At 44.7% G+C, this 15,062-nt stretch overlaps 1 protein-coding gene across 2 annotated transcripts in view; it reads right to left on the minus strand.

Moving 5' to 3' along the window:
• Nucleotides 1-3,370: 3,370 nt before the first annotated feature.
• The window catches only part of PPM1H (protein phosphatase, Mg2+/Mn2+ dependent 1H), a 305,996-nt gene continuing 294,304 nt past the window's right edge, over nt 3,371-15,062 (minus strand). The window contains exons 10-11 of one of the 2 annotated variants that reach the window (XR_003108843.3): nt 7,407-8,022; nt 3,371-7,275 (exon numbers count right to left, since the gene is read on the minus strand). Coding sequence is in view for 1 of the 2 variants with exons in the window: in XM_006072608.4 (XP_006072670.1) it covers nt 7,875-8,022 (148 nt within the window). In the remaining variant the exon portion in view is untranslated. Of the gene's footprint in view, nt 8,023-15,062 lie in introns of both variants that reach the window. The other variant, XM_006072608.4, reaches the window with a different exon arrangement.

Here is a 15,062-nt window from a genome sequence, read left to right on the forward strand (position 1 = left end):
AAAAAAAAGACTTTCTCCTTCATCCACATAGGGTTTGCCATCCCAGTCTCTGAAAGCCCCACTATTATTATTTTCTGTATCTGGGATGATAGAGACCCCAATCTTCCAGAGCCACTGTGTAAGGCCAACTTATAGCAGTGGGGGCTAAGTTGGAACCTCTGAAAACCAAGCAAAACAAAAACGTGATGGAGGGGACTGTTTTGAAGAATTAGGTTAAAAAAAAAAATAGATCCAACCGGTTTATACCCTAGTTTTAGTGTTTCATCTCACCTAACATCTGGGAGACTTAAGACTCCCAGTCCTGGTGGGGCTGCAGTAGAAATGATGGCTTCTAGGCTTCTTGCCTGTCCCTTCTATGGGCAAGGTGTGTCTAGGAGGCTCTAGGACAGGGACTGCGCTTCACCTTGACCTTATGAGGCAAGTGAAAGATGTTTGAATTTTTCTCTTCAAGATTCTTAAGGTGCTAGGTCCCATCTTCCTCTGAAGGCCACCCCATAAGAGTAAAAGTTAAGGTTGAGACATCATTTTGAGAATTCTGACACTCAGGGCAGTAACTGAGTTGGGACACTGGGGAAAAAATCTTTATTTAAAAGAAGGATGAACGATTATATTTCAGGTTATAGTAGTTTTTTAAGTGGGAATGGGTGGGGATTTGTTGCCATGTGCACCTTGGGGTTTGTAATGCAAATATGTGGGTTTTTTTTTTTCTTTTTATGATTTTCTCTCTCTTCTCCCACCTTTTGTCCTTGAGTGTTCTTGCTGTTAACATTATTTGTAATTTAGTTTGTAACTGATTAAAAAAAAGTTCCTAGTTAAAAAAATCCTGAAAGATGATGTTATTAAAGTGCTGCACACCATAGGCCAGCAGATTTGGAAAACTCAGCAGTGGCCACAGGACTAGAAAAGGTCAGTTTTCATTCCAATCCCAAAGAAAGGAAATGCCAGAGAATGTTCAAACTGCTGCATAATTGTGCTCATTTCATATGCTAGCAAGGTAATGCTCAAAATCTTTCAAGCTAGACTTCAGCAGTACATGAACTGAGAACTTCAAGCTGGATTTAGAAAAGGCAGAGGAACCAGAAGATCAAATTGCCAGCATCTCCTGGATCACAAAAAAAGCAAGAGAATTCCAGAAAAACATCTGATTCACTGACTACGCTAAAGCCTCTGACTGTGGATCACAACAAACTGTGGAAAATTCTTAAAGAGATGGGAATACCAGACCATCTTACCTGTCTCCTGAGAAACCTGTATGCAGGTCAAGAAGCAACAGTTAGAACTGAACATGGAACAATGGACTGGTTCAAAATTGGGCTGTATATTGTCACCCTGCTTATTTAACTTCTATGCAGAGTACATCATGCAAAATGCCGGGCTGGATGAATCACAAACTGGAATCAAGATTGCTGGGAGAAATATCAGTAACCTCAGATATGCAGATGACACCACCCTAATGGCAAAAAGCGAAGAGGAACTAAAGAGCCTTTTGATGAAGGTCAAAGAGGAGAGTGAAAAAGCTGACTTAAAACTCAACGTTCAAAAAACTAATATCATGGCATCCAGTCTCATCATTTTATGGCAAACAGATGGGGGCAAAAAATGGAAACAGTGATACACGACTTTCTTGAGTTCCAAATCACTGTGGATGGTGACTGCAGCCATGATATTAAAAGATGCTTGTTCCTTGGAAGAAAAGCTATGACAAACCTAGACAGAGTATTAAAAACCAGAGACATTACTTGCCAACAAAAGTCTGTCTAGTCAAAGCTATGGTTTTTCCAGTAGTCATGTATGGATGGGTATGAGAGTTGGACCATAAATAAGGTGGAGCACTGAAGAATTTGGTGCTTTTGAACTGTGGTGCTGGAGAAGACTTTTGAGAGTCCCTTGAACTGCAAGGAGATCAAACCTAAAGGCAATCAATCCTGAATATTCATGGAAATGGCTGATGCTGAAGCTGAGGCTCCAATACTTTGGCCACCTGATGTGAAGCGTCAAATCTTTGGAAAAGACCCTGATGCTGGGAAAGATTGAGAGCAGGAGGAGGAGGAGGCAAAAGAGGATTAGATGGTTGGTTGGCATCACTGACTCAATGGACATGAGTTTGAGCAAACTCTGAAAGATAGGGAAGCCTGGCATGCTGGAGTCCATGGGGTTACAAAGGATTGGACGTGACTGAGTGACTGAACAATGACCATATGATGCATCAATTCTACTTCTGGGTATTTCTCCAGGGTAAATGAAAACACTAAATTTAAAAACTTAAATGTACCCTCACGTTCACTGTAGCATTTCTTACTGCAGGAAACAACCTGAATGTCCATCAAAAAATGAATGGATAAAGAAACTGTGGTATGTATGCATTTTTATAGATAGATATAATGGAATATTAATCAGCCATAAAGTAACTAAATCTTGCCATTTGTTACAACATGGGTGGGCCTTCAGGGTATTAAATTCATTATGCTATATCTTATGAAATAAGACAAAGACAAATACTGTATGATCTCACTTATATGTGCATTCTGAAAAAATAATTAAGAAAAAACTAATTTCTGGATACAGAGAACAGATGGTTGCAGAAGGCAGAGTGGGGAGTTGGTGAAATAGGTCTAGTTATAAAATAAATAAGCCCTGGGTATATAATATACAACATGGTGCCTATACTGCATATTATTTGCTAATAATACTATATTGCATATTTGAAAGCTGCTAAGAGAGTAAATCTTAACAGTTCTCATCACAAGGAAAAAAAGTTTGTAATACTATATAGTAATAGATGGGCTTCCCTGGTAGCTCAGTTGGTAAAGAATCCGCCGACAATGTGGGAGACCTGGGTTCGATCCCTGGGTTGGGAAGATCCCGTGGAGGAGGGCATGACAAGCCACTCGAGTATTCTTGCCTGGAGAATCCCCATGGACAGAGGAGCCTGGTGGGCTACAGTCCATGGGTTGCAGAGTCAGACACGACTGAGCGACTAAGCACAGCACAGCATGGTAATAGATCTTCACTATACTTAATGTGATCATTTCACAATATGTACCCATCAAACCACTAAGTTGTACACCTGAAACTAATACAATGTTGCTTGCCAGTTATACCTCAATTAAAGAAAAAGAATTACCTGTTTGGAGTAGTTCTTGGGAGCAATATCCACGGTAGTTCTAGAGGCACTGGTGAAATATATAGTCTTGACTGCTGGTCTCCCGTGAAGACCTACAGTGGTGGCAGCCATTCCCATCTGGTTTGCTTTTGAGTCTATTCACAGTTGACGATTCCCCATGAGGCCATGACCCTCTCATCTCATTCCATTACCTGATGTGAAGAAACTTCGTAGTGAATTGAAAGAAGTGACACACAACGGTTTTGCTAAAGGTATCCTATATACATATATATAATATTTTATTTTAAAACAGCATTGAGCATATACGTTTCTTTAGCTTTTTCCAGGGAACATTGCACCTAAGTTTCAAAACACACAAAATAGATCCCCTTTACTAAACAGGTTTCATTTTTGGGTTACAAAAGTCAAGGTTTCACAATCACAAAGCATAAAGGTTACATGGTGCCAAAACCATTTTCAGGCATATTCTTCTTATTTCTCTGTACGTAGGGTATTTTCTTGGAAACCCAGACCATGATACATTCCTTGCAAATGATCTCCACTGGGGGCCTCCCTGGGTTTCCAGAAGAAACAAAGAAAATGGAGGCAAAATAGGAAACAAAGAGTAACCTCAGGACTCCCCAAACACAAAATACTATGGAAAACTGGAGGACACGAGATTCTCCTTCAAGTACATCACAGTAGAAAACATCACATTTACAGCCTCATTTGGTCTCTGTCTACCTGGTCGCTACAGAAACAAAACTTCATCTAAGACGCCAAGGCAAAATTAAAGCTATTTACACAAATCACATCGTGGGTTAGAAAGAGCAGCACTTCCCTAGTCTGGCACTCAGATCACAAAGGGCCACCATGGTGCTTACAGAAGAGGCAAGTGGGGCTGCTCATGTAGTGTCCTTTGAAAAATCCCAGTGTACACACGTAAGCCACATCACCCACACGGGACCGAAGTGTGCTGGGGTGGGGAGGGGGTGGGGGGGCGGGGAGGGTTCTAGGGAGTGCAGGCTGCGACCTGTCTCTGCAATTCAAAGTCCTCAAAAATCCAGATTCCTAATGTAAAATTCTGTCAGGTGGCCAGATACTGTTTCACTGTCATCCTAGATCTGCTACCTTCTAGAGTCAGCCTGGTGGATTTTTTGCATAGACAGTGACTCTCACTGCTTTTTTCCATATGTCCCAGTAGCATGAACTTACCGAAAATAGAATCTCATTAAAGCTTAACATGTTCAGTCTGAAAACTGGAGCTGCCGGGTCACTTAAGGGAAAGTAAGATCCTCAGACGGTGGTGGAAAGAAAACCACTGACCTTTGAAATAAAGTTGATTGGCAGATGAGCAAGGAGGTTAGACCAGAGTCGTAAAGATGTGGGAGGTTTTATCCCTCCAAGTGTTTCTACATTAGTGCTCTTGGTAAACTGAAAACCCTGCCGGAATGGCCAGCATCTGAGGCCAACTCTGGATCTGGGACTCTCATCTCTGTCCACCAGTATCTACTGACAGCTGTGATTCTTTCCAAGATAAATGAACACTGAGAGGAATTAACAAAAAGGCACAGCTGATTTCATGCAGCCCCATGTTATGGGGTAAACTGCTAGGGATTAAAAAAAACTAAATACCCCCAATTCCCCAAAGCTGTAAACAGTGGAAAATAACAAATCCCCACTTTGGGGGCTTTGTCCCGTTAGAGGATTACTTGGCCTTGCCCAGTTTTCACTTCTCTACTCCCTCCCTAAGAAGAGCGTTTAGGCAGGCACAGCCACAGGAGAACATGCCCTCCAGTCTTAAGGCTGCTCGCACTGCTCTGATTTCGGTGTAGGGAGAATACAAGTTTCGTTGTTGCCTGACAAAACACCAGTGTGGATGGAGCGTGAGTTGGTGGTCTTTGAGGAAGAGTGTCACCAAATGTTCAGAAGAGCAGAGGCCAGCCCAACAAGGAGATTCAGAACTGAGACAGCCTTTCATGAAAGAAAGTGGCCACCCCACCAACCCCCCAGACAGCCATAAAGACAACTGGGAAATCAAAAGCTTTTCATTAAGCAAAACTTCCTCTGAGGCCAGCAGGGCAAGCAAACAGGATTGATACACAAGACAGGCAAGATAAGAGAACCACATATAAATATGTTCTGCAGAATTTGGTGTTGCCATTTGACCTTTCCAGGAATGCTCCAAGGGCCAACTGATTTGTAGACACAGGTAGTACTCGGGGATGGGATGATCCAGAGCCTGGGTGAAAAATAAGGCTGAAATGGAGGAGGCTCAACTCGCAGAGCATCCATGCTGGGCAGACCTGCCACAGGCATCAACAAATCATGTTTTCCCACATCTGATTCATCTCTTGTGGTTTCCCTCCCATCCCCAAACAGACACATGGCATCAGCTTGCTACCAAGATCCTTCCATCCAAGGGGGGCTTATAAAGAGAATTCCTAGATACCTTTCTAACTAAATCTGGTGGGACTAAATGCTCAAGACTTGAGGATAAATTGAACAAGGAGGTTCCAGAGATTTTTGCCCAGACATGCCTTGGCAGGAAACGAAATGGAGAGTGGAGTGGAACGTTATTATGACATCTATATGATAATGCACATCCAAACTCCAACTCTAGTGCCTTGAATAAAATAGCAGCACAGGAAATAAATGAAGGGCAGTGGGAACACAGGGGAGAGGCGACAGCTTGTGAGGACAGCTTCCCAAAGAAGGTGGCTCAGAGTCCTCCATGGAAAACTTTCTCAAGTTTCCGAATTTGTACATGGTTTTGAGAGTCAGCGCAGCAACAGAAAGTGGACCACTCTGCTGCAGGATGCCTGCACATTTCCCGAGAGCAGCAGGCTGTCTACCACAGACTTCTCCCCATAGAGCTGTCCCTGGGGGTGGCTAAGGTTTACTGAAGGAGGACGGAAGCCATGAGATGAAGATGTCTCCTGACAAAGGAACAGTCGGTCCAGTTCTTCCCAGGCAACATTTTGGCAAACACTTGGTGGGTAAATTCCCACCACACTTCACCCACAAGACCAGGCATTGTTTCCACACTGTGGGGTGAACACGTTTCTAAGTAGGAAGGCTCCAGGCCATTCCTCAGAGAATATTTACATTCTAGGAATGTAAATGCAGGTGATTATCCCAGAGGAAAGTTATCTTTCCCTTTGGGCAAACTATCTTCCTGCTCTGGGGAAGGGATTCGAACACACAGGAAGTGGAACTGACTCTTCAGCCTTCTGGGGGAATCACAGCAATGACTTTTTTTCTTTAATGGTGTTGGGGGGAGCATGTTTTTATTACAAAAAGTAGCCAAGATGGTGATGCTACCTCAGGAGGTCTATGGTCTACAGGAAGAAGACTTGGTGACTGGACCCATACCGAGAAGCCATCTGCCTAAGAGATAGAAGTGATTCCTAGAACTCTGTTTTGTAAGTCCTCCCTGCAGAGAAGCAGCAGGTAGATCTGATCTGTCCAATGCTGCTCTTGTGAGGAACACCTAGAGGTAGAGGGAGAGGGAAGAGGTCTCAGTACCTGGGGGGCTGGGACATGCTTCCATGGAGAAGGAACAGGGCGCACAGCCTGACGAGGACCAGTCAACCCGATTCAAATGCACTTTTATTACATGGCCATTCTGAGTGGGTCTTGCCTAAATATGATGGTGAAGCTAATAAGACTGCTGTTCTTGATCCTTAACACACTATTTGATGTGGGCTTGGGGACAGCCCCCACCCTCAGAACCTGGGATCTAGGTGGAGGAATGATCCTCCAATGAGGTGTGGTGAGCTGATTGACATAAGGAACGTCTACACCACTCAATTCAACACTGCTTCGTGTGTATCCTTATGGCCCAGTGGGTGGGGGGAGGGCCAACCAATCCAGAAACGAACACCCAGGCTCTCAGAGAGAAACTGAAAACCATACCAGGGGGACCCATGAAGACGATAGAGGAACCACTGGTCCAAAGAAATACTCATATTTTCATGAAAGCACATTGATTTGGTGAGAAAGACCAACTCAGGAAAAAACTGTTACATAACAAAGATTGAACTCTGTCAGCCAGGGCACAGCTCCAGATGGCTGTCTGGGCGGTGAAGGCTACAGGATGTGGGGACAGTCCGAGCCAGACTTGGACACACAGATTCCTCAGCAGGGGCCTGGAAAGTCCCAGGTCTGTTCTATGGAACGGAAACAATTAAGATTCAAGGACTATCAGAAAAACATCCCTGCCGCACCCCACCATTACCAAAAAAGAATAAAGACACACAGACACACAGATAGTGTTCCCTGAAAGACATCTCAGGCTTACGAGAAGATGGGCGCGTCCATCTTCTGAGGCGTGATCCCCAGCACTCCAATGCAGCACTGTTAACCCGTAGAGAGGTTGGCAGCTGGGTGGGCTGAAGAGTCTTCTGCCAGTGACCACCCGAAAGTGGCTGCCCCAGCTACTGCAGATAAAATAAATATGATGTAGGTGCCCCCGAGATGGGCCATGGCCACCTAGGAGGCCTACGAAAGGAACCAAAAAGAAACGCAACACTCAGTAGCAGCCTTTATGTTTTGCTCTTTCGTGTATCCAGACCTGTTTCTAAAGAGGAAACTGAAACCCAAGGGTCCTCCTGAAGCTCAGCCAGAGGCCTTTCAGCAGCAAGCTCCCCACCTGGGCTGGGAAGGGGTGGCATCACTTGGAACTGTGCTGGGGCACTCCCCAGCCCAGCCCTGCCCAGAGGCATCCCAGCTTTCATCCCTCCTGTCCTTCCAAAACCCTGGGCTGTTTTCATGACAGTTTGTTTCCATGTATTAAAGGAATGACGTATACAGAAATGTCGTCTCCTGAGCCCAGTCGGTCATTGGATATCCGCCATCCTCTGTCCTTCAGGACACCGCGGGCACGCATCACCAGGTCCTGAGCTGCCAGCGTGTACCTGTGCAGGGAGAAGCACGGATGACATGGTCAGTGTGATGTCAGGCAGAACTGGCGTCCGGGAGAGGCTGGGAAGGAGGCATTACTACAGACTGTGTAGACAGTTTCCCTGGGTCGGGAAGATCCCCTGGAGGAAGGCGTGGCAGCCCATCCCAGTATTCCTGCCTACAGAATCCCATGGACAGAGGAGCCTATTGGACTACAGTCCATGGGATCGCAGAGAGTCAGACATGACTGAAGTGACTTAGCACACAGGAACAGTGGTAGAGAATCTGCCTGCAATGCCGGAGATGTGGGTTTGATCCCCAGGCCAGGAAGATCCTCTGGATAAGAAAATGGCAACCCACTCCAGTATTCTTGCCTGGGAGATCCCATGGACTGATGAGCTACAGTCCATGGGGTCACAAAAGAGTTGGACATGACTTAGTGACTAAAGAACAACAAAGCAGCAAAAAGCCAAGGCCATCTTTTTCCCCAAATGCGGGGTACCTAATGTGAGATTACTATTTAGGTGGTAGCTGGACATACAATAAATAACTTAAACTGTTCTGCTCAGTTCTCTTTTGAGAATTTTGATGTCAGTGAGAGAGTCCGGTTTAGTGCTGGTGTACCTTTAACACACATCTGCTCAGGCTCAGAGCTTTCTACGGCAGTCTCCAGCTAAAGAAGTACATGGGAAAAACAGGTTTTGTTTCCAATGTGTTTATTTTTAGAGCCACATTGCTTTTAGGCCAAAGGATGGTCATTTTCCATTTCTGGTAGGGCAAATCTCCTTTTTATTTGTTTTTAAAAAGCAAGTTGATTTAAAGAAAAATACGCTAGCATGAGTAAGAAGGAACCTAGCAAAAGTGGGACGGTTGGTTTTACTGGCGCCGGGCAGAGAAGCCTTGGTGTGGGCCGTCTGTCCCATCCACCTCCGTCAGTATGCCATGCTCTTCTGTTCAGCACTGCAGGTACAGTGAGGGGCCCCCAAGGATTTGAAAATAAGATTGCTCACTGAGATTTAACCATAAATGAAAAGAAGAATAATGCCTATGATAAATGGATGAAAAGTATTAAAATCTAGAGAAAGACTGATGTGGGAGGTGATTTGGGTGTATGTAGCCTGGATTAGCCTTGAGGCCTAAACCAAAGAGAAAAACACATTGGCAGGTGTCTGTCCAAATACCGACTGAGGTAGAGAGTCGTAGCCGAGAGACTGCAAAGAAATTTAGTTCCACTGGTCGGGCCACGTTTAGTGAGGAGCCTCTGCCACACAGCACAGAGTTTACCTTTATTCCGATTTCGTGTTCACTGTATAACCTTCTAACTACGATCTGCCTCCCTGTGTAGGCATGCTGACAGAAAAAGAAAGAGCTTGACATTTGTACTTGAAGAACATCAGTCCTGTTTCTCCATTTAAACATCAACTGGCATTTCTGAAGTCTGCAGATCAGTCATGAAAGCTTGGTTAAGGTGAGCCCAGCCCTGATAATGAATCTGTTCTTTGTATGTCGATTAAACCAGTTTCTGAACTGGAGAAACTAAAAGCCAGACTCCGGTACATCGCCAAGATAGTAACTGTCACTCTGTAAGGAAGGCCTCTTGGAAGCCAGCCTGCGGACCTTGAACAGCAGGCCACCGTAATGTTACTATGGCCTGTCCCTGCTGGAATGTCACTCAGCCTGGCCTTCAGAACTGTGAGTTGTAGAATTCAGAACGCCAGAAGCCTCCTGTATTTCTTCTGTTAAAAGCCCTTATGGATTAACCTGACTCATGTTAGAAGAGACCAGAATCTAGTCCCGTCATTACATTACTTAAGAACAAAGTTTGTAGCAGATGATCTCAGGACAGTTAAGATTCCAGGCTGTAGAATCTTTGAGACTCAAGTTTACCAACCCAGGTAGTGGAGAGAAGTGAGGCACATACTACAGGTGGCAGAGAGGGGCTGTTTTTTAATATTAACACAAAATAAATGACTTTCCTCCTAGAGAATGGCTGGTAGGTGAGTGGGAGACATGCCCTCTGGTACTCATATTGTTAGAATGATTAGTTTTGAGGTAGAAGGCTCTTAAGGTATGCCTGAGGGCAGAGGCCACCAGTAGGACCTCTCTGAGGGTCCTCTTCCTACTGAGATCAGAAAGTAAACAGAAAGGACTCCAATGAGGCCTTTGGCTAAAGAGCCTAATAAATGTCCCCCGATCCACATACTACCACTTAAATACTGTGTTCATAACCCCAGGTTATTCTTGGTTTTATATTAAATTGTGGGTCTGAATATAGCCTCACAGGGAAAGGCTACCAGCAACATCAGGTGATGTTTATTATCCTGGTGATTGCCCAGGGTCTAGATCTTAGCCTTTTAAGTTTAGAAAGCTGCTGCTGCTGCTGTTGCTGCTGCTGCTGCTAAGTTGCTTCAGTCCTGTCCGACTCTGTGCAACTCCATAGACGGCAGCCCACCAGGCTCCTCCGTCCATGGGATTTTCCAGGCAAGGGTACTGGAGTGGGGTGCCATTGCCTTCTTAGAAAGCTGGCCACCATCAAAAAGTCTACAAATAATAAATGCTGAAGAGGGCGTGGAAAATGGGGAGTCCTCCTACACTGTGCTTGTGGGAAAGCAAACTGGTGCAGCTACTATGGAGAACAGTTCCTAAAAAATATATATATATTATATATATATATAGTGCTACCATATGATCCAGAAATCCTACTCCTGGGCACATACGCAGAGATGAAAACTCTAGTTTGAAAAGATACATGCATCCCAGTGATCATAGCAGCACTGCTTACAATAGCCCAGACAGGGAAATAACCCAAGTGCCCATCAACAGATGAATGGATAAAGAAGATGTATATACATTGATATATACAATAGACTACCACAGCAAAGAATAAAACATTGCCATTGTGGCAACATGGATGGACCTAGGGGATATCATTCTAAGTGAAGTCAGAGAAAGAAAAACATTAAATGACTTATATGTAGAATCTAAAAATATAAGTGAATCTATTTATAAAACAGAAACAGACTCAGACATAGAAAACAAACTTACTAAAGGGAGAAGGGGTGAGGGGATAAATTAGGAGTATCAGATTAACAGATACACAGTACTTTGTATAAAATAGATAAACAAGGAACTATATATATTCATTATCTTAGAATAACCTATAATGGACTAGAGTCTGAAAAAATATATATGTATTTAAAACTTACATATGTATATATAAAAGAATCTAAGAAAGTGGATATATGTATAACTGAATCACTTTGCTGTACACTTAAAACTAAAACTAATGCAATATTGTAAATCATCTAAACTTCAATAAAAAGCTAAAATCAAAAAAGTGCCTACTTTGTTTAAGTCACATAAGAGTACCATCCATAGTTAAAGGCAAGAGACTATCCTGATATTGCTATTGCTGGAGATTTTGGGTATTGAAAAAAGGGTCAAAATTAGTTTTTGGTATTTTAAAAAGCAGCATTAGGTCACCTAGAAAAGATGGTTACCCATGAACCCTGGGTAAAGGGTTCTAGAAAATTAAAGTTTTATTAGAGACTTGATTTATTAAAGACTCTAGAAAGTTAAAGTTTTATTCTCAAAGCTGCTTACTGCCATGCTAAGAAAACTTCCTTTGAGCCTGCATTTCTCATTATCATTCATTCTGTCTTCCCTTAGGTGAAATCTTGGTAGAGAAATCCATTTTTGCTTCATCAATTTCTTCCCCAATCTCTTACCACTATGTCCAATACCCTCCCAATCTGACATCCTAAAATTCTCCAAACTCATTCCATTTGACCTTTCTTCAGCACAGATACTACTCTTGTGATCATTTTCTTTATCCTTCATACCTCATGCCTTTTCTTCTTGAATTCTCCTCTTTTTCTGGGATAGGGGTGAGGGTAGGTTGGCGGGGGGGTCCTACACCACTGCATACTCCCAAGTTCTCCTGTTGTGTCTGGGCTTCCATGACACATGGCACAGCCCTTACATTCCTTGGTAGATCCCAGAAGAGACTCTTCAGGAGGAGTCAATAAATGTTAACTTAGTTTCACTGCCAAGGCAGCACTTCCCCATCTGTCATCCTCAGTTATAATACTGTCCCCAGTCTCTTAGGCAAGAAATCATAGTCATTTTCTGTGCTACCTTCTTACCCTGATACTTGTTGATGAGAAAATCCACAAGGCACTGTAGGACTTCTAAAGTTTGTATTATTTTAGTTGTATTTTATTATTGGTAGATAGCTAATTAAAACCTCACCTTTACTAAGATAAAATTTAAGCCTGCTGCTGCTGCTACTAAGTCGCTTCAGTCGTGTCTGACTCTGTGCGACCCCATAGACGGCAGCCCACCAGGCTCCCCCGTCCCTGGGGTTCTCCAGGGAAGAACACTGGAGTGGGTTGCCATTTCCTTCTCCAATGCATGAAAGTGAAAAGTGAAAGTGAAGTCGCTCAGTTGTGTCCGACTCTTAGTGACCCCATGGACTGCAGCCTACCAGGCTCCTCTGTCCATGGGATTTTCCAGGCAAGAGTACTGGAGTGAGTTGGCATTGCCTTCTCCACAAATTAAGCCTACTTATTATAAAAACTGCTATTTTAAATTTATTTTTGCCATCATTCATTCATACATACAGAAATTGCATCACCAACTGAACCACTAGTAAGCCTGGTAATATCTTTAAATTCACTAATTCATACTTTAGCAGTTTACTATTCAGTCTACTCAGTGAGTTCCTTTATTTCAATTACCTATTTTTCACCACTGCAAATTTCCATTTGGTTCTTTTCCAAATCCACCTCTTCTTTACCTTATGGTTCTATTTGTAAATGTTTAAAGTTTCTCTCAACCTGCTCTATTAGGTTTTCTTTGGTGGGGGGAGGGATAGAGGGAAGGCTCTGTTATCCTTTCTAGTTATCCTTTCTCATGCTGGGTTTAAAGGTAAGATAGAGGCTTCTCTTCAGTAGGGTTGTTTACTGTGTGCCCTAGGTTATCGACAGTGATTCAAAAATGTGCCTTTACTGGGGCACACTATGGGTTCCTCCAGTTCTAGAACACATTTTAGGAGAATTTCTTGGCTTAGGATCCCCAGGCCCCAGGCGAGGTGTGAGACTTAACCTCACTCTTTCTCCATGTGGTAGGCCTACCCGGCACCTCCTCACAGAACCTCAGTTTCATCAAGTCCTTGCCATCATCCATGTGCTGCGGGAAGGCTATTTCCACTTGAGCGGGAAGCTTAGGGAGAACACCTTGGACCATTTCTTCTAACACTGTGGCCAAGAGGCCAGCGTCCTCCACCCGACTTCTCTTGGCCAGGCTTCCCTAGTGAATGCAACATCTCCCCTGTAAAAGAGCCGTCTGCGAGGACTATTGAAGGGCACACTGATCAGATGCCGTTGGCAATAACTGGAGACTGCAGCTAACCTCTAGAATGGGGTTCCTTCATGTACAGGAGACGCAGTACTGAAATAAAGTCACAAACGGTATTTAGGTAAAAGTTAAGCCACCTGGGGAGATCTTTCCTTATAAGCTGACCAACCCAACACAACCCCAGGCACCAAGTTGTTAGGAAAAGGTTTCATGCCCCAGCTCCAATCTCAGCCAGGTTGGGGGACACTTCAGAGCTCACCAGCATCCTTCAAGCACCATCTTGCCCCAGGCATGAAATCACTTGTAGGGTTGCTTTATCTCAAGACTGGTGCTCAGGGAGAAGAAGAAACATTTTCTCTGGAGGGAAAGGGCTGCTTCTCCTCTCTCCCATTTCATTCTCCTCCAGTTTCTACCTGACACGGGCTGCCTGGTTTGGTAACAAAGGGAGAGAATGTGTCACATGGTAGTAAGACAGGAGGGCTCTCCTGAGTCTGCTGCTGAGGCTGAGCACAAACACACCACAGAGTGAGGGGTGAACGGAGCCACAGGAGAAAATCTGAAGTCAAAACACGAAATATCAGCACAATATACAAGAGAGCTGCAGAGAACACGGTGCAGCTGAAGGCAGTAGAAGGGATGAGGATTCCGGTACACCTCAGCCAGGACGGGGTGGGACCACTAAGAAGCCTGTGATTCCCGGAGCTGGATGTGGGGCGGCAGCAGGGCCAGGACCTAGGGTCTCACTCAGAAGGTCAGATCGCATCGGGGAAGCAGTGCGGGAGGAGCTGGAGCACTCAGCCCTCTGAACGAAGAGTCTCCCAAGGAGACAAGGTGTGTACTTGGAGAGCATTTCTCTTCTCTGGCCGACACTTTCCATATTGATCGGCTGGGTTCTGCTGAAAGAGATGGCTGCTGGGGCGTTGGGGAGGGAGTGTTGGGGAGGGGAGGGGGCCCTGACTTGGCCACCGCACAGGGCCTGGCACAGAGGTTTCCTCAGGTCAGAGCAGGATCAGCAGGGGAGGGAAGAAAAGCCAAGAAGGAAGAGGAGCTGAAGGACCGCTGAAGGCCAGAGGCTCTTTTCACAACCACTGATGCTAAAGTGGGCGGGGGGCAGGGGGGCAGTGGGGCAGTGAAGCTGGATGGTAAATCCTCCATCCACCTAGCCATCTCCAGGCACTTAGTTCTCTCACCTCTTGGGTGGGGCACATGAAGGCATCCTTGTGGGAGGCTGGGCTGCCTGGGGTCCTAGCCTGGGTGCAGCACCACCCACATGGCGGGCGGAGGGGGGCCTCTAAAGAAACTCCTTAGCTTCTCAGAGGCCCTCTTTTTGACTTGTGCATCTGGAATAATGCTAGCGCAGGCCTCAAAGGTCCTGCGAAGATAAACAAGATCCTTCCGAAACTATTTTCCTCATTAGACACAAAATGCCTCTCTCCCCACCAAAAGTTTTGCACCTTTTGCAGAGTCTGTTCCCACAAGACCACATCTGAATCAGCAGCAGAGTGTCAAAAGTAAGTCCATGTGAGGCTTCAAGCTGTAACCCTGTCTTAAAGCCAACAGTTCTTGGGAGGAACTTCTCTTTGCCATTTGGATGGTACAGACAGGGTCTTACAAGAGGAAGGCAGGAACCGGGGAATTAATGGGTTCTGAATATTTGTATATAGAAGGTAGCCTCCCATCTACTGTTGCCCAGCAG

The sequence above is a fragment of the Bubalus bubalis genome, chromosome 4 (assembly GCF_019923935.1).
Source record: "Bubalus bubalis isolate 160015118507 breed Murrah chromosome 4, NDDB_SH_1, whole genome shotgun sequence".
Taxonomy (NCBI): Eukaryota; Metazoa; Chordata; class Mammalia; order Artiodactyla; family Bovidae; genus Bubalus; species Bubalus bubalis.